At 44.2% G+C, this 18788-nt stretch overlaps 1 protein-coding gene across 1 annotated transcript in view; it reads right to left on the reverse strand.

The window, feature by feature from the left end:
• Nucleotides 1-8927: 8927 nt before the first annotated feature.
• The window catches only part of LOC118932688 (zinc finger protein 471-like), a 29846-nt gene continuing 19985 nt past the window's right edge, over nucleotides 8928-18788 (reverse strand). The window contains exons 4-5 of the mRNA XM_057496427.1: nucleotides 18595-18690; nucleotides 8928-11710 (exon numbers count right to left, since the gene is read on the reverse strand). Of these exons, the coding sequence (XP_057352410.1) occupies nucleotides 9717-11710; nucleotides 18595-18690 (2090 nt within the window). The 3' untranslated portion in view covers nucleotides 8928-9716. The remainder of the gene's footprint in view (nucleotides 11711-18594; nucleotides 18691-18788) is intronic.

Raw genomic sequence — 18788 nt, forward strand, 5'->3', positions numbered from 1 at the left:
CCCCACAGTAAGGACGAGTAGATGTGGACTTCTTCAGGTTGGAAATCAATGAAGGTTCCCTGTAACCATAGGTCGAGGACTTGTTGATTCTAATGGTGCCAAGAGGATACGGGTGCCAGAAGCCAGGCGTCTGCGGCCATTGTTTCCAGGAACAGTTTCCAGCGGAGAGAGGGGTCCATCTCAGCGTGTGGTGAGGAGGTTACGTGAGGGTGAGGGATCTTCTGTGGCTAAAAGCTGGTAGTTCCTGAGTAAAAGCTGGTTGAAAGTTTGATTAGAGATTTTACCGACTTGGGATTTGATAAACTTTACTATACAAGGCAAGAAGAGACAGGCGAGAAGAATGATTATTATAGGGCCTGCAATGGGCCACAGCCAGGTGAGGAAGGGGTTTGTTAGTATTGAAGAGGATGGGTTGGAATTGGAAGCAGAGTGGAGGCTGGAGGCAAGGTCGGTGAGTTTGGTAATGTCAGTTTCTACAATGCCGGATTCGTTGATGTAATAGCAGCACTCTTCTCGAAGGAAGACGCAGGTGCCGCCCTTCTCGGCTGTAAGCAGATCTAAGGCCCGCCGGTTTTGAAGGGTGACCTTAGCTAGCGAAGTGACCTGTCCTTGGAGAGAGGCCAAGGAATTGGCAGTGGGTGTCAGGGCTCCCTCAAGTTTGGCGTTGAGATCTTTAATTGCTCATAGAGAGTGACCCAAGGCTCCTCCCGAAAACCTTACCCCAGTGGCTGAGGTGGTCAAAGAGATACCGACCATGATGGGAAGGAAAGCAGCCTTCTTTGTGCGCGAGGGCAAGGGAGGTTGGAGCTCAAGAAATTCTGCCATGCTGTAAAGTGTAAGCTGTGGGATTAGGGTGATGAGAATGCAAGGTGTGCTGGAGTTGGGAGGCAGTGAGTTAAAAAGACTGCCATTGCACCAAAAGAAGTGTCCCGGTTGCGTAAAAGTCTTAGAGCCGGAGGTAGGGGTGTAGATAGAGAGACAGTGAAGTGTGCTGGAGGGGGGAGGGGTTGGGCCTACACAGTGGTGGATGGTGAGATTATCTGCGTATTCTGGTTCCCATAGGGGTATGTCTGCCAGGGGACGGAAGGGTTGTCCTTCTGCATGGAAGGAGTAGTTGGAAATATTAAGGGGCACGGTGGCCAGCAGTGGGCGCTGTAGTGATACGCACAAGAAACAATTGGCGGTGTTGAGGGTGTGGTTGAGAAAGATGGTGGTGTCTTGAATCAGCTGTAACCAAGAGTAGGAGCGGGGGTAAGAAGATGAAGAGGCGCCGTCAAGAGTTTGGATAATGACTTTCTCGGAATGTGCGATGTCTGATGCAACTTGAGAGATCTGGGAATGAGAGGGAACATACTCCCGAGAGATATGAAGGGTACTGGGGGAGTCGAGGACCCCCCCAGAGTAAACTGAGGCTGTGACTCCGGTGGGCCATCGAGAGTTTCAGGGATCTGGGATTGATAAGGAGAATGAGCTGTTGGGATATTTTATGAAACGGTTGGAGGAGTAATACTGTGGGTACCGAGAGTCACCCATGTAGTGAATGATTCAAGACCTGTAGGGACATCCCCTGTAGGTGTCTGGCCATCACCTGCAACAGGCTTGTTTTTGGTCATAGAGGAAGCAGAGGTAGGGAGAATAAAGGTAGCTGCTAGCGAACACTTCGGTGGAGGGAGGAAAGTGGAGGTATGAAGGCTCGGAGCAGCCTTTCAGAGGGCAGTCTGATGTGGCAATGAGGGCAGTAACTTTTGTTTGATGCTGTGTGTAAGTCTGACTGACTTTGAATCGCTATACAAAGGAGGCTGGGGTGGCGGGGAAGACAATAGGAATGAGGAGAAAAAGCGAGAGAGCGGTAAAGGAGGAAAAAGTCATGATTCAGGTATGGATGGCAAAGGGGGTGAATGGGATTTTGGAGGAAAGAGGACAGTAAGGTCAGGAGTCTGGAGGGAGGGAGAGTCTGTAAACTTTTGTAGGTTAAGAGATCTTTTAGGTGATGTGGGGACAGAATGGTAAGGGGCGCCCCGAATGTCAGTTTATGAGCTTCCTTCTGCAAGAGCTGTCCAGCGGCTAATGCCCGTAGGCAGGGGGCCCATCCCCGAACTGTGGGGTCTAATTGCTTGGAAAGATAAGCTACTGGGCCAAAGGATGGGCCATAATGTTGGCCTAGGACTCCTAGAGCTTGACTAGACCTCTCATGAATGTATAACGAGAAGGGCTTCGACAAATCAGGAAGATGGAGAGCTGGGGCTTCCACAGGGCTCGACGGAGCTTAATGAAGGAGTGTCGGGGTGAGGAGGATAATGGTTCTTCAGGGGGGCCCTTGCTGAGGTCATATAGGGGTCTTGCCAACAGGGAGAAGTTAGGGATCTACGCTCTAAAATACCCAGCCAGGCCTAGAAAGGAAAGGATTTCTGTCTTGGTTTTGGGAACGGGCAGGTCAGAGAGGAGCCATTTTCTGTAAAAAATCTTGGGAGGAGGGGTCCAGAGGGATAGAAAAAAATGCGTCCTTGAAATCTAGGACTGAGAAGTGGGAGGCCGAGGCAGGGATCTGTGATAAAAGGGTGTATGGATTTGGGACTAAGGGATGGATAGGGACGATGGCCATGTTGATGAGGCAAAGGTCTTGGACGAGGCGGAAAGATCCGTTGGTTTTTTTAACAGCTAATACGGGGGTATTAAATGGGGAGTGAGTGGGTCTGAGGTAATTTTTGTTTAAAATATCTTGAATGATGGGTTGAAGGCCTATGAGGGCTGAAGTGGTTAGGGGGTATTGGGCCTGACAGATATACTGAGAGGGGTCACGCAATTTGATAGAGGCAGGAGGACATAGAGCCACGGAGGGGCTTGTAATGTCCCAAACTGTGGGATTTACAGGGTGTATGAGGGCGGAACTGGAGCTTTCATTGGGTAGAGAGGGGTCGTCAGCTATGAGGGCCATCAGAATGGGAGTACTGGGGGCTGTGGGAGTGGATATAGTTATGGAAACATGGAGGAGAGAAAGGATGTCCTGTACTAGTAAGGGGATGGGACACTGGGGCATAACCAGGAAGGAGTGGGAGAAAGGCATGGGATTGTCCTGGATTGCGTATAAGGGGGGGGGTTTAATGGGAAAATCTGTTTACCTCCTACCCCGACTATAGGAGTAATGGCAGGCGTGGTAGGGCCCCGGTATTCTCGCAAGACTGAGAAGGTGGCTCCTGTATCTAGGAGGAAGGAGATGGGGCGACCGTCTACTATTAAAGTAACCCTGGGCTCCTGTTTGGTGATGGAAATGGTCGGGCGAGAAGCCCCCGGGCCCCGTCAATCTTCTTCTGCCAGCCCCACTACGGAGGGCTTAGGATGGGGGTTGTTCGTCCAGCCTCCCCTTCGGGTGGTTGGGCAATCAGACCCCCAGTGGCCCTTTTTGTAGCATCTGGGGCATGGGGTGGTAGGAGATCTGGGGGAGGGGCACGCCCTTGACCAATGTCCTTCTTTTCCACACTTGAAACAAGCTCCTGGGGGGGGCTTGTTTGTAGAAGGGCGCCCAGGTTGTGGTTTTATCAGCTGGGCCAACATTTGGAAATTGGCCTGATCAGCCTTTTGTTTACGGCGTTCTTTCTCCTCCTCCGGTTATGGAAGACTTTAAAGGCCACTGTTAGGATCTCAGTGTGTGGGGTAGCAGGGCCCTGTTCTAACTTTTTGAGTTTAGCTTTAATGTCGGGGTAGCTTTGAGCTAGGAAGTATGTCATAAGGACATGTCTCCTGTCAGGTGTTTCTGGGTCCAGGCTGGTAACTGTAATAGGGCTTGAGAGAGTCTGTCTAAGAACTCGGAGGGAGCTTTTGAAAACTGACTACTTTACGAGCTGCCTTTTTCAGACCTACTATTAAGCGGCAGGTGAAAATATCTCGAGAGCGGAGACCCACGGCGGTGTTATAATCCCAGTGTGGGTCTTGTTCGGGGACAGCGGTGGGGCCAGGGGGGTAGGTGGGGTCAGTCCTGTGGGTTTCGGTGGTGTGCGTTTGGGCGAAGTCCCAAACTCGTCTATGCTCTTCAGGAAGGAGGGTATTGGCCAGGAGCATGAAAATGTCATGATGTGTGAGGCTGTATGACTGGAGGGTCCATTGAAACTCCCTGATATATGTCGTGGGATCAGTGGAAAAGGAACCTAGGCGTTTCTCAAGTTGGGCTAAATCTCCTAAGGAGAAAGGGACGTGAACGCGCACGATGCCTTCGGATCCTGCTACCTCCCGGAGGGGGGCGATAATTTTGGGAGGCCCTCGGGACCGAGTCTGAGGAGGACTGAAGGGTTCTGGCTCAGTCTGTGGGGGAGAAACAGGTGATGGGGGCAAAGACAGAGGAGGCTCTTGGAACTTAGAGGGGGGCTGAAAGGCTCAGGCTTGATCTGCAGGGGGGTGAGGTGGGGGAGGAGATGGTGGTGGAGGAAGGGGCAGGGGCTGTTGTAGGAGAGGAGGGGGAGGGGAGTGGGCGGGAGGCTTCTGCAGGGGAGATGGCTTGCAGGCCAGGAGAACTTGGGGGCAGGCAGGGGGAGGAGGAGGCAGCGGCGGCGAGGGAGGCGGGAGGAGGAGGCGGAAAGCCTCGATATAGGGAATCTCTTTCCATTTTTTCAGGCGCTGGCAGTAGTTAAAGAGATCGCGAGTGATGTCAGGATCAAGAGCTCCCCCTGCCGGCCATTGGTTGTGATTGTCTAGGGGGCATGTCGGCCAATCTTGGGAGCAGTATTTGCGGAGAAGTTTTGGTTTTATATCAGGCGTCAGGGAGAGGGTGGCTAGATGCTTGAGCAGGCATTCAGGAGGTGAGCTTCCAGGGAGGGATGAGGAGGCTCCCATGGCTAAAGGACAGAGAAGGAGACAAACAGGGGAAGACGAACGGAGACCCTCGGACTGGGACCAGACCGCAAGGAGACAAAGGGCGTCCCCGATGATCCTGGGTGGTCTGCGGAAACTCGCATACGAGTCGGTTTCTTAGGAGGTGTGGGTCGTCACCCAGACTTCTCTAAGAAGGCAGAGTGCGGAGTCCGAGGTACCTAGTACTAGGAATTTTCAGCAGAAGGAATTTTTGGTGGAAGGAACAGAAGGGGGGGGAGGGAGCGTTCTCATCCGCAAAGGAGTCACCTCGTTTATGGCTGTTGGAGGGGGGCCTGAGGGTCCGCCGCAGCCGTGAAGGCCTAAGGCGGGGAGAGCTCCCTCCTCATCGGGGAAGAGTGGCCCACTCTGGGGGAAAACTTACCCAAAGGCCAAAGAGGAGTGGTGAGTGTGAGGAGCCAGCGCCGGAAAAAGAGGATGAGGGCAAGCTGCTCCTGGTGTCGGGGGAAGACGGGGCCCAGTTGGGGTGTCCCGTCTCCCGGGTTTCGACACCAGTGAAAGGAAAGGAGCGACACACAGCAGCAATTCACCGGAGAATTCCGCTTTATTAGGGAAAGGTGCTGGGTTATATAGGAAGGGACATGGGGTGATTGTGGTGTTACTTCTGTGTGGCTGGTGGCTATTGGCTAGGTGCTGGGATTAGGGGGGCGAGGGGTGATTGGGGTTCAGGTGGTGCTGGCGGGAACCGAGGACCCGGAAGAGAAGCAGGAGGTTCGCCGTCTTATGGGTGGGGGCCCTTCACCTAAAGCGAGGGCATTGTGCTTCACAAACTTGGAAACTCACCGGACGGTGCACCGAGCATCCTGCTGCAAATGCCCTAAGAATAAAGTTGTAAACGCTCGTTGTGGTAATAGACCCGAGACTGAACCACTTTCACCAAGACTGTCCTTGAATTAATAAAATGGCACAGGCTGTTGGGGGGGGGGTTTGAACCAGGGCAAAGGGAAGCCTGGGTAAAGAATAGAACCCCTCTGTTTTCTGGACTGGCCTTGGAGTTTGTACCTCTCGCCTACTCGATGTACACACCCTTCTCCCGGGCTTGGCCTTTGCCTTTGCCTGGGATACCCTGACCCAAACCATCGGTGGCCTGGGAAGTATGGCATATCTTGCGTTTCCATTTACCGTTTCCCGTTGAACATCATAGTTAAAGGAAGCGGCCCAACCATATTCCCAGGGCCCACGTATCCTTGCCTGTCAGGACCAACCGCCCTGGCTTTGATCCTTCCTACTCATCCGGTGGCATGGAAGTATTAAAGGACAGCAGTCATTTGACCCACACTGCACACACTCTCTGTTCCTGATGGGAAGACTTCCTCCGTGCACGAAAACCTCTAGGCAAGTGTAGCTCAAATGGAGAAAGAGCAACCAACAATTATGAACATGGGAAAGCAGACCCGGACATGGCAGTTATTACAAGGACATGCCCCAACCATCTTCTTGCCAGTAACAGCCGCACAATAACTTTTCAATTTGCTCTCCTAGTGGCAGGTGAAGCTTAAAATGGCCAGGTGGCGTTCAGCTTCCGATTCAGTTGGTACCATTACTTTTCACCCAGAAAATTACGAGAAAAGCAGTAAACTGCACAAATTAGCACATCAGGTATGTAATCCCTGATGTGTATACCTACAAATAAATTTAGCCCAGTTCAAAACTTTGTTCCAACTTCTGAGGTCACTCACTTCAGCAGCCATTTTCTACATTCTGGTATAGATGTTGATAAATACTTATGGGAATCTATCACCCCATCCCTAATCTCTTATATAACCTCTGCAAAATTTAAGAATCATATTTTTTTCTTCCTTTGAATCAGTGAAGGTATATGGTATTAGTGGGGTAAAAAGGAAATTGGCTAACCCTCCTCCACAGCTCTCTCAGGCAAAGAATTATTTGGTATGCTTTCTGAGGGGCTAAGAGTTTTAAAATCTCCAAATTCTCCCATAAATCCTCATTCTAATAACTAAGTCACCAACCACTCCTAATTAACAGCAAATATTTTACTTAAGAAACCTGCCAAAATTGTGAATTTCACTGGCACTAACTCATTTCTTTGATGTTTTAGAGATCACGGCCATGTGTTGTGTGGTAGTCCATGCTTTAAAGCAAAAAATTAAAGCATTCATTCTTTCTCTTGCTTTACAGTATCCGTTATGACCAAGACCATACATATCCTTTAGAGTGCCTGTTCTTGACCCCTTCAGTTCTAAGGCAATAGCAATGTAGACCACGGTTGATTAGCTGTTTTACTGTTCCTATCAAGGCATACTACTTTTGTGGCACAAATTATGGCTAGTAGCCTTACAATCCTTAGTTCCATTTCACCCAATAACCAAACTTTAATGATCCACATTATCTGAGGATCTTTTGCCTGAAACCCACACAATGCTACCAATTTCTGTATTGGTTAGGTTTCTTTGGTTGACAGAAAAATAACTTAATTTTAAAGTGAAAACAAGATACTGAGCTACAAACCAGAAGGAATATGAAATAGGTCAGCTCAAGCAATCAGAGCAGTGGGCACTCAGACATCTTAAAGTTGTGGCCAAAGGATAACTCATACTTAACTCCCTCCTGTGTCCCAAGGAGACAGTATCACATGGGATTAAAGTGAACCATGTACAACTGGCAGCACAAACTAAACTTCACGGAATGACATCAGAGCAGCTCAGGGACAGACAGACTTTCTGTGTATTTGTGTGTTCATTGTTCCTATTCGTGTTGTGGACAAAAACAGTATCATCTGATATTTATTCTTTAAAAATTTTTAACTTTATAAACATCATGTATTCATAACTATGCAATCATATTAGTTATGAGAATTATATTCCTAATGAACTACAAGATGTCTTTGTGCCTATAGAGATCTACCTCCTTCTTTTCAGTGCACAGTAACCTACTGAACTGATTTCCCATAATTTAAGTAACCAATTTACTAGTGCTGGACATTTAAGCTGTTTCCACTTTTTAGTAATTCCTTAATAAATGTGCTTATGTATCTACATTTCTGCACTTTTGCTTTTGGAAAGGATAGATTCCTAGGTGCAGAACTGTGGCAAAGAGTGATAGATTTTAAATGTTAACAGGTCATATACCACATTGCCTCCTAAAATGGCTTTCCACCAATTTACCTTCCCAACATATAAACGTACGGTTTCTCAAATCTGCAACAGCGCTGGATCCAATTTGTGCTTTGTTGGTAGTGGACTTCTAAAAATCTCCCACTTACCTATTATTGGAGCAGTTAGGAACTTTGTTTTCATTTCACCTTATAGAGTTGCTTGTTAGTATGCTTTCACAGACTGTACATCTTATCCCTGCTGCTTGGCAGCAGTACTTTTTATAGGGTTTTTTTGTAGTATGTTTACAATATCTCTCAGCCTATCATGTGTCTCTTAACTTTGCAGTGTTTACACCAAGGAAAATATTTAAGTCTTTTCTGCAGTCCTGTTGCTCTTTTCATGGCTTTTAGACTCTGTGTTCCGCTTACCAGAGGCTTCCTGAGTTAAAACGAAGAGAAATATTCTACGTTCTCTTCTAGAATCTTAACGTGTTCTCTATTTCTTTAATCCACTGAATGAACTTTAAAGGAATGTAATGTGGGCCTGATGTTCAGTTGGATAACTAATTGTCAAATACTATTTAAATAATTCATTTCTCCCACTGATACATCAAAAATATTACTTTTGCAGTAAACTAAATTCATGGGTATTCTGTCTTCTTAAATACTTTCTTGTGATGCTTGCCTATTTACCATTCTACTGATTTTCAGAACTGTCAATGTAAAAACATCCTACAGGGACTGTGACTGGAATTGAGTGAATGTACAGACATCTTTATAATATTGAAACTTCCACCCAGAAACATGTATGGATCTCCAATTATTAAGGACCTCTGCTCTCCTTCAATAGAGGTTAATACTTTCATTTCTATTTCTAAAACTATGAGTAAATTCATCTATAATTTCTTTTCCTGGATTTGATAACACATCTAAACTGACCTCATGAAAGTATTACAACTACTTCAAAACGTTCCATTTTAAGTATTTTTTTCTAAACTCTAGAACAGCTTAATTAGTGGTTCCTTGAGAGTTCGGAAGCATTCTTTGAGCCCTTAAAGTAGGGCTAGACTACTCAAGTTCTGTTTCTTCAACTTTGACTATTAGGAATTTAAAATTTTTGTCTTGACTGTATTTTTACATTCTTCCTGGTAAATTCTACTACTATTTTTCCAGTCTCATTCTAGGTACTTCCTAAAACATTCTATGTATAAAGTCACAGTGAATTTCCTCACCAGTAAAGGAAAACGGTCTCATGAGGAAGCCACTCTATACTACTATGATATCAAGCTTTAAGTATACTGCACTGCCCTAAGATAGCTGCAGTTCCAAAACTGTTATGATCTAGTACTGATATACTGCTTTCGAGACTTCACTGTTTGAAAGTAATTTTTAAGCACATTTGGAAAGATACTGACCTAACATTTACCACTTAGTATGAGTCAAGCACTATGCCAAGCACTTTATATGCATCACGGAGTTTAAAATTTCATAACAAGCATTTTCAGAGAGTAATTTAATTACATGTACATTTGGAAAAGACCACCGTGGCCGTAGTGTGAAGAATGAACTTGAAAGGGGACAAAAGTGAATGCGAGACCAGTAGTTTTTAGGTGATTGGAATAGTCCAGGTGAAATGATTTTGTTTTGGACCAGAACAATTGAAGACTGAAAGAAGTGGACGAATTCCAAAAGTATTTAACAGGTATCTCCACAGGGCTTGGTGAGCAAGGGGTGCTTGAGGAGGAGCGGCTGCCTGAGATTCTATACCATGAATCTTCTGATGATGAGCAAAGTGTGTATTTTATCTGAAGACTTTCCCACGTTCCTTACATTTGTAAGATCTCTCTCCAGTATGAATTCTTCTATGTAGATTAAGATGTCCAACCTGACTGAAGGTTTTCCTACATTCCTTACATTCATATGGTTTTTCTCCAGAATGAATTCTCTGGTGAACAGTAAGGGACTGACGATGGCTGAAGGCTTTGCCACATGCGCTACATGCAAAAGGCTTCTCTCCAGTATGACATCTTTGATGACAAATAAGTGAGGACTTTGTTCTGAATGCCTTCTCACACTCCATACATTCATAGGGCCTTTGACCAGTGTGAAGCCTCCGATGCCGAGCTCGGGATGAGCTATCACTGAAAGCCTTTCCACAGTCAGTACATTTATAGGGTTTCTCCCCAGTATGAACTCTCTGATGTTGAATAAGGTGGGTAGTCTGGCTGAAGGCTTTACCACATTCATTACATTCATAGGGCTTCTCTCCAGTATGAATTCTCTGATGAGTAGCCAGCTGGGCACTGATGCTAAAAGCTTTTCTACATTCCTTACATTCATAGGGTTTTTCACCACTATGAATTCTCAAATGACTAGCGAGGTGTATACTCTGTCGAAAGGCTTTCCCACATTCATTACACTCGTAAGGTTTCTCTCCAATATGAATTTTGTGATGTTGGACAAGGTGTGTCCTCTGGCTGAAAGTTTTACCACATTCCTTACATTCATAGGGCTTCTCTCCAGTATGAATTCTCTGATGAGTAGCCAGCTGGGAACTGATGCTAAAAGCTTTTCCACATTCCTTACATTCATAGGGTTTTTCACCACTATGAATTCTCAAATGACTAGCGAGGTGTATACTCTGTCGAAAGGCTTTCCCACATTCCTTGCACTCATAAGGCTTCTCTCCAGAATGCACTCTTTGATGTTGGGTGAGTGAAGCATGATGGCTAAAAGCTTTTCTACAAACAACACATTCATACGGTTTCTCTCCTGTGTGAATTCTCTGATGGACAGAAAGGGAAGAACCATAGCTGTAAGTTTTTCCACACACATTGCATTTGTAGGGTTTCTCTCCAGTATGAATTCTCCTATGCTGAATGAGTCCTATGTGATCACTGAAGGCTTTCCCACAATCAATGCAATCAAAAGGTTTCTCTCCAGTGTGATAATACCTCCAGTGACGAATAAGGGATGTGTTCTCCTTGAAGGCTTTCCCACATTCAATACATTCATAGGGTCTTTTGCCAGTGTGACATCTCTGATGTCGGGCAAAGGATGAGCCATCACTGAAGGCTTTTCCACATTCCTTACATTCATAGGGCTTCTCCCCAGTATGAATTCTCTGATGCTGAGCAAGGTGTGCAGGCTGGCTGAAGGCTTTTCTACATTCCTTACATTTATAGGGTTTTTCTCCAGTATGAATTCTTCGATGTTGTATAAGGTGTACATTTTGGCTGAATGCTTTCCTGCATTCTTTACATTCAAAGAGCTTCTCTCCAGTATGTATTCTGTGATGTTGATTAAGGTGTTGACTCTGGTTGAAGGCCTTCCCACATTCTTTACATTCATACGGTTTTTCTCCAGTATGAATTCTCTGGTGAACAGTAAGGGATGAGCTCTGGGTGAAAGTTTTCTCACACTCATTACATTTAAAAAGTTTCTTTACTGTGTAGACTTTCTTGTGTTTTATTACCATGGAATTTTTGGAAAAGCTTTTCTTATCTGACTTATGGTTATAAGTATTTTCTTGGACATTGTCTAGATGGATAAATTTCCCAGCTTTGTTATGCTTGTGGTCTACTTCCTCAGTTAGGGTTTCTTTAGGAATGACTATTTCTTGCTTGATAAATGTCTGTTGACTTACCAGCTGCCTCTCAAAAAGATCTTCACATTTCCAGTTTTCTCTGAAAGTAGAACACTCAAGTCCATAACTTGTAATTCTCTTCATTAACACATCATCATACAAAAACTGCTCCAGAGATAATCCTTGTGTCTCAAATCTAGATTCCCAATCTGAAAAATATCAAAAAAGCAAACATTTCCTTTATCATGGGCTGTAAGAACAGAAACATTTAACATGGAAAAGGTGATTCAAAATAGTAAATTCCACAAAATCTATTATGAATGGGCATATGAATGGGAAAAAATGCAAGACCCCAGAGAATGAGAGCTCTCAGAGGAACAGGGAAAAGGTGATTAAGAAAATAAAAATAGGAAAATGAGGTACTGGAGAAATAGTCTGCAATAGTAATCACACTTTATGCCAGTATTCATGTAACAGACTATAAATTGCCTTCCTCTATTCTTTCTTATAGCTGACTTGCATAGGCAGGTAGGTTGACTTTGTTTAAATACAATATCATCACATAACTACTGCTGCTCAAAAAGCTCTACAGATTTCAGGCAACCCAACCATAAATACCCATGCTTTGTGACTTCCCTTGGGGTTTATGTAAAATCCTAGAGTTATCTTGTCATAATTAGAAATGAGTGTTCCTATGAAGCAACTCCATGTGTTTCAATACAATGAGCTCTCCATTTCTCAAAGATCCCTGAACTTCAGGCTGTATAGTAAAGTATTTTTCCATTCACTTTCTTATTGTCACTATCCTAGAAAAAATGTCACTTCTCTGGCCATATTTCAATGGGGTTTTACCATGTATCTCTTCTTGAAGAAACTAGTTTCATAATGACAGGCAGGTTGGTATTATGATTATTAATAATGTTTTTATATACTGCCACATAAGTGCCTTTCTTGCCTTGAGGGCCAAAACATAGGTTTTGGGGAAGGAATAAATGTGCCTCAAACACTGCTATTAAGTCACAACATGTATCACAGAAACTCAGGCATACTAAGAAGTTCCCAATAAATACATAATGAAGAAATCTGTATTGAAGAGGTAATACTAGAGAAAACTTTAGGGAAAAGGTGACACCAGGAACGGGCATAGGGGAAAGTGTCTTCCTGTCCTATCTCATCTGTAGCAAGTCATCAACTGATCTAATTCTTCCTAAATAGTTTCCTATGTGTCAACCATTAGCCACACTAAATAAAAGGCAGAACTGTTCTTGAGAAGGCCAGAAAGTGATTAGGAAGGCAAGGCCAGCAAAGAAAGTAATTCAAAAAGAATATGAAGTATGAAGTGTAAGTCTATGTAGTAAAAAGTAAAGTTGGTATAAAAGTTAGAGATTGGTGAGATCAAATCTACTAGTGCAGTTAAGTTAGCAAGCTTCCTACCCCAGGTCATTCCCCATAACAGCAATACCCAGGCTTCAGTAATTCTAGCACTATGGCCCTAGAGACTCAATAAACCAATCACTGTCTTTCTTACACAGACAGACTGTGGGGAGCAATACCAGACAGAGAAACAGCTGAATGCATCACCTGTTCCTCCCTCAAACTGACTTCCTTGTCACACACAAGTACTCAACTCCAGTCTCCCATGAGAGCCATCATGTCGGCTTTTCTCAAAAGACACTGAGTTATCTTACTCACTTAATAATACTGAAGACTGCTCCCCTCCAAGATAGTGGCATGAGAAGTGCAGCGGAAATCTCTCAAAACCATATATATTTTGAAAATACAGCAAATACAACTATTCCTAGAAAAGTGACCAGAAGTAAGACAGCACCAGCCAGTCTACATCTGGGATAAGTCAACATCTCATGGAAAAGGGTAACGTAAAAAAGCCGTGACCTGATGGGACCCAAGCACTCCCCCTACCCCAGCTCACCGGCAGGAGGAAGAGAATCACAGTGGGGAAGGAGTGGAAGCACAGGACTGACTGCTAAATACCCAGCCCTAGAAATCTACCCCGGGAGCACAGACCCGCACTGCATGGTGCTCTGGAGATTAGAAGGGCTGAAAACCAAAAATAGAGACTAAGACTGCAAACAGGTTCCCACAACCTCGTGCCCTGGGACAAAAGAAAAGCAGGCGCTTTGAAAAACTTTTCAACAGTCAGAAGGCTGCTAAAGGGGCAAGGGTTTAGGAGAAGGTGCAGGTGGACAAAATCAGCCCCGCACACTCAGCCCAGCAGGTTGGAAACTTTCAGGAGCTTCAGGCGATCCATCCCCATGGTTGACAATGCAGCCCCAAGGTCCTCCACTGTGATAAGCAGCCTGCCGCTCCTTAGTCCCCGCCGGCACCTGTGCACAAACCTGCTGTCCGTGCCATTGCTGCAGACCAGCCAGAAGGCAGCCCTGCCTACAGCAACTACACAGCTCAGCGTAGAGGCTTCTGCCTGTGCACGGCTTAGTGGCCCAGACAGTGGAGACAGGCACAGTGACTGGGAATCACAAAAAGGCTCTGTCCTCATGGCAGAACCCCCGCTGCTCATCTGCGACCCCTGCTGAGGCTGCTTCCTGCACGTGGCTAACTGGCATAGACAGCGGAGACAGGCACTGTGACAGGGAAGCACAAAAGGGCTTTGTCCTTGTGGCAGACTCCTGGGCCGCTTGCCTGTGACCCATGCCATTGCCCAAGGCCATCCCAAGGGCCACCCCACCCATAGCAGTTAGAGATTAACCCAGAGGCTGCTGTCTGTGCGCAGTTAACCGACACAGACAGCAGAAACAACACTGCAACAGGCAAGCAGGAAGGGACTTTGTCCTTTCAGCTGACGCCTGTGACCACTCCTATCGCTCCAGGACTATGAAAAGGCAGAAGAAACTTGTTCAATACAAAAATCCCTCAAACACCAGAAAAAGGGCTTGGTGAGACTGAAATCACCAATCTTCCTGAAAAAGAATTCAAAATAAAAGTCATAAGCATGCTCATGGAACTACAGCAAAACATTGAAGAGCTAAGGGACGAATTCAAGAGGGAGATAACTGAAATGAAACAAACAATGGTGGGATTTAAAAGATGATTAGATGAGGTAGAGGAGACAGTAAGTGGAACAGAAATTAGAGAACAGGAATACAGAGCAGCTGAGGCAGAGAGAGAAAAAAGGATCTCTAGGAATGAAAGAATATCAAGAAAACTGTGTGACCAATCCAAAGGGAACAATATTCGCATTATAGAGGTACCAAAAGAAGAGAGAAAAAAAGGGATAGAAAGTGTCTTTGAAGAAATAATTACTGAAAACTTCCCTAATCTGGGGAAGGAAATAGTCTCTCAAGCCATGGAAGCCCACAGATCTCCCAACACAAGGGATCCAAGGAGGACAACACCAAGACATATAATAATTAAAATGGCAAAGATCAAGGACAAGGAAAGAGCATTAAAAGCAGCCAGAGAGAGGAAAAAGATCATGTACAAAGGAAAACCCATCAGGCTACCATCAGACTTCTCAGCAGAAACCTTACAGGCCAGAAGGGAGTGACATGATGTATTTAATGCAATGAAGCAGAAGGGCCTTGAACCAAGAATACTCTACCTAGAAAGATTATCATTTAAATTTGAAGGAGAGATTAAACAATTCCCAGATAAGCAAAAGTTGAGGGAATTTACCTCCCACAAACCATCTCTACAGGGTATTTTAAAGGAACTGCTCTATATGGAAGTGTACCTAAGGCTATATAGCTGTCACCAGAGAAAATAAAATCACAGCAAAGGACCTAGACCAATTAAATATTAACCAAATGCTCAATTAAATCAGCTACCCACAAAGTCAGTCAAGGGATACACAAAGAGTACAGAATATGACACCGAACACAAAGAGAGAAGGAAGAAAAAGGAGAGAGAGGAAAGAAAAAAAAAAGAATCTTCAGATTGTGCTTATAACAGTGTGATAAGTGTTAAGGTAGACTGCTAGACAGTAAAGAAGCTGCCCTTGAACCTTTGATAACCACGAATCCAAAGCCTGCAATGGCAGTAAGTACATATCTATCAATAATCACCCTAAATGTGAATGGACTGAATGCACCAATCAAAAGACATAGAGTCACTGAATGGATAAAAAAGCAAGACCTGTCTACATGCTGCCTACAAGAGACTGACTTCAAACCCAAAGACATACAGAGCCTAAAGTGAGAGGATGGAAAAAGACGTTTCATGCAAACAATAAGGAGAAAAAGCAGGAGTTGCAATACTTGTATCAGATAAAATAGACTTCAAAACAAAGAAAGTAATGAGAGACAAAGAGGGACATACAATGGGGAAATGACAGCCTCTTCAACAGCTGGTGTTGCGGAAACTGGACAGCTACATGTAAGAGAATGAAATTGGATTACTGTCTAACTCCATACACAAAAGTAAACTTGAAATGGATCAAAGACCTGAATGTAAGTCATGAAACCATATAACTCTTAGAAGAAAACATAGACAAAACTCTCTTGAATATAATATCTCCTTGAACAATCTCCTTGAACATATCTCCTTGAACAAGGGAAACAAAAGCAAAAATGAATAAATGGGACTATATCAAACTAAAAAGCTTTTAACATGAACATATCTCCTTGAACAAGGGAAACAAAAGCAAAAATGAATAAATGGGACTATATCAAACTAAGCATATTTCCTTGAACAAGGGAAACAAAAGCAAAAATGAATAAATGGGACTATATCAAACTAAAAAGCTTCTGTACAGCAAAGGACACCATTAGTAGAACAAAAAGTCCACCTACAGTATAAGAGAATATATTCATAAATGACATATCTAATAAGAGGTTGACATCCAAAATACATAAAGAGCTCATGTGCCTCAACAACCAAAAAGCAAATAACCCAATTAAAAAATGGGCAGAGGATATGAACAGACACTTCTGCAAAGAAGAAATTCAGATGACCAACATGCACATGAAAAGATGCTCCACATTGCTAATCATCAGAGAAATGTAAATTAAAACCACAATGAGATATACCTCACACCAGTTAGGACGGCCAACTTCCAAAAGACAAATTACAAATGCTGGCGAGGATGTGGAGAAAGGGGAACCCTCTTACACTGTTGGTGGGAATGTAAATTAGTTCAACCACAGTGGAAAGCAGAATGGAGGTTCCTCAAAAAACTAAAAATAGAAATACCATTTGATCCAGGAATTCCACTCCTAGGAATTTACCCTAAGAATGCAGGAGCCCACTTTGAAAAAGACATATGCACCCCTATGTTTATTGCAGCACTATTTACAATAGCCAAGAAATAGAAGCAACCTAAGTGTCCATCAGTAGATGAATAAAGATGTGGCACATATACACAATGCAATATTATTCAGCCATAAGAAGAAAACAAATCCTACCATTTGCAACAACATGGATGGAGCTAGAGGGTATTATGCTCAGTGAAATAAGCCAGGCAGAGAAAGACAAGTACCAAATGATTTCACTCATATGTGGAGTATAACAACAAAGTAAAAACTGAAGGAACAAAACAGCAGCAGAATCCCAGAACCCAAGAATGGACTAACAGTTACCAAAGGGAAAGGGACTGGGGAGGATGGGTGGGAAGGGAGGGATAAAAGGATTAAGGGGCATTATGATTAGCACACATAATATAGGGGGAGCATGGGGAAGGCAGTATAGCACAGAGAAGCTTACTATGCTGATGGACAGTGACTGTAATGGGTATATGGTGGGGACTTGATAATAGGGGGAATGTAGTAACCACAATGTTGCTCATGTGAAATCTGAGCCTCAGATTGTATATCAATGATACCTTAATAAAAAAAAATAATAATAGTAATACTGAAGACTACACAGTGACTCCATGTCCCACCAGATTTATACCTTCTTCATCACGTCTCCCTCCTGTGCCTGTTTTTCATGGGGCTATTACCTCTTATTAGGAAATTTCCTCTATCTGTTTCCCTATTTAAGGCAGGAGATAGCTTCCTACATAAGCAAAGTATAAAGTGTGTCTAAGCTGGACTTACTTCCCTTCCAGTATTTGGGCATTTGGAGGACCCTGGTAGTCTAGGATCCAAAGCATCCCAAGATATAAAGATCAAATACTGCTACAGAAGTGAAAGGGGAAGTTCATAAAGGCATAATGATCATGTACGATCCCAGCATTTCTTTGTCTTTGTGAACTTTCAGTTCTGCAGGGGAGGCAGAAAATAAGCATGTAAACCATAAACCAGTCCACTGAAGCCTTTAAGTGTTACAAAAAAAATAAAACGGCTTGGTAGGCAGTAATTGGGTCAGAGTAGGAGAATGTTCGTTATATAACATAATCAGGGAAGGCCTCTGATGAGATGATTTTTGAGCTCCGGCCTGATAGCCAAGCATGGACAGGAAGTGCAGAGAGGGGCACTGTAGGCAGAGAAACAAGAAATGCAACAGCCTTAGTCAGTAAGGAGCTTGGTGAGTTCAAAACAATGGGCCAACACACTGCTTCTCAACTCTGTTGTCAGACAGACACATGGAGGGAAAAGAATGACAATGCCTGTGATCCAAGCAGAACCCACCTTGGAACTCAGACTGCCTCTGGCCCCAGCTGGTCCCCTGAGGCTTTAAGACTCAGTATTTTGACATACCTGTAGCACACTTGAAGAATATGTGGGTATCTCACATAGTTTAGAAAACTCCAAACTAAAGTATAGTGAAAAAGCTAAAAAGTGATAGTGGATAAGACTGGAGAATTAGGAAGGAGCTGGTTACACAGGGCTGGTAGGGTTTGGATTTTCCCTATCTGCAACAGGAAAGCAAAGAAAGATTTAAAGCAGCAGGGTATGCTATGATTTGCAAGCAGCAACTGATTTTAGATTAAAGAAACACAGAAGCTTATATACGTCCATATGGCAAAAGTAAAGAGAGGATGGGAAGGAACTGGATTAAGATTGTGCAAAATGAGTTACTCAGGAGAAGAGAGGCAAGCAGAAGAGAAGATATTTGGGTCGTCAATGCTAATAAAGTTTGTTTTCTCCCCGGGCTTGCGAACAGTCTGTAAGTCTGCACGAGAAAGGAGGAAGCACCACCTCTGGGAGCGGCTGAGCCGCGGCTCTCCCACACTCACCTGGGTGCGCGTTTCTTGTCATCTTATCCTTCATCTCCCAGGGTTCTTTCCCTTGTTCCAATAAAGAGATGACATACGGCTTAGAGACGCAAAGTCCTACATACAAAAAAAGATGAAAAGTGGCCATGTTTTAGGTATTTCAGAACTATAAGCCAATTAATTCCTTAGTTTTAATCAAATGGCATTATATGAAT

Source organism: Manis pentadactyla (genome assembly GCF_030020395.1).
Source record: "Manis pentadactyla isolate mManPen7 chromosome 15 unlocalized genomic scaffold, mManPen7.hap1 SUPER_15_unloc_1, whole genome shotgun sequence".
Classification (NCBI taxonomy): Eukaryota; Metazoa; Chordata; class Mammalia; order Pholidota; family Manidae; genus Manis; species Manis pentadactyla.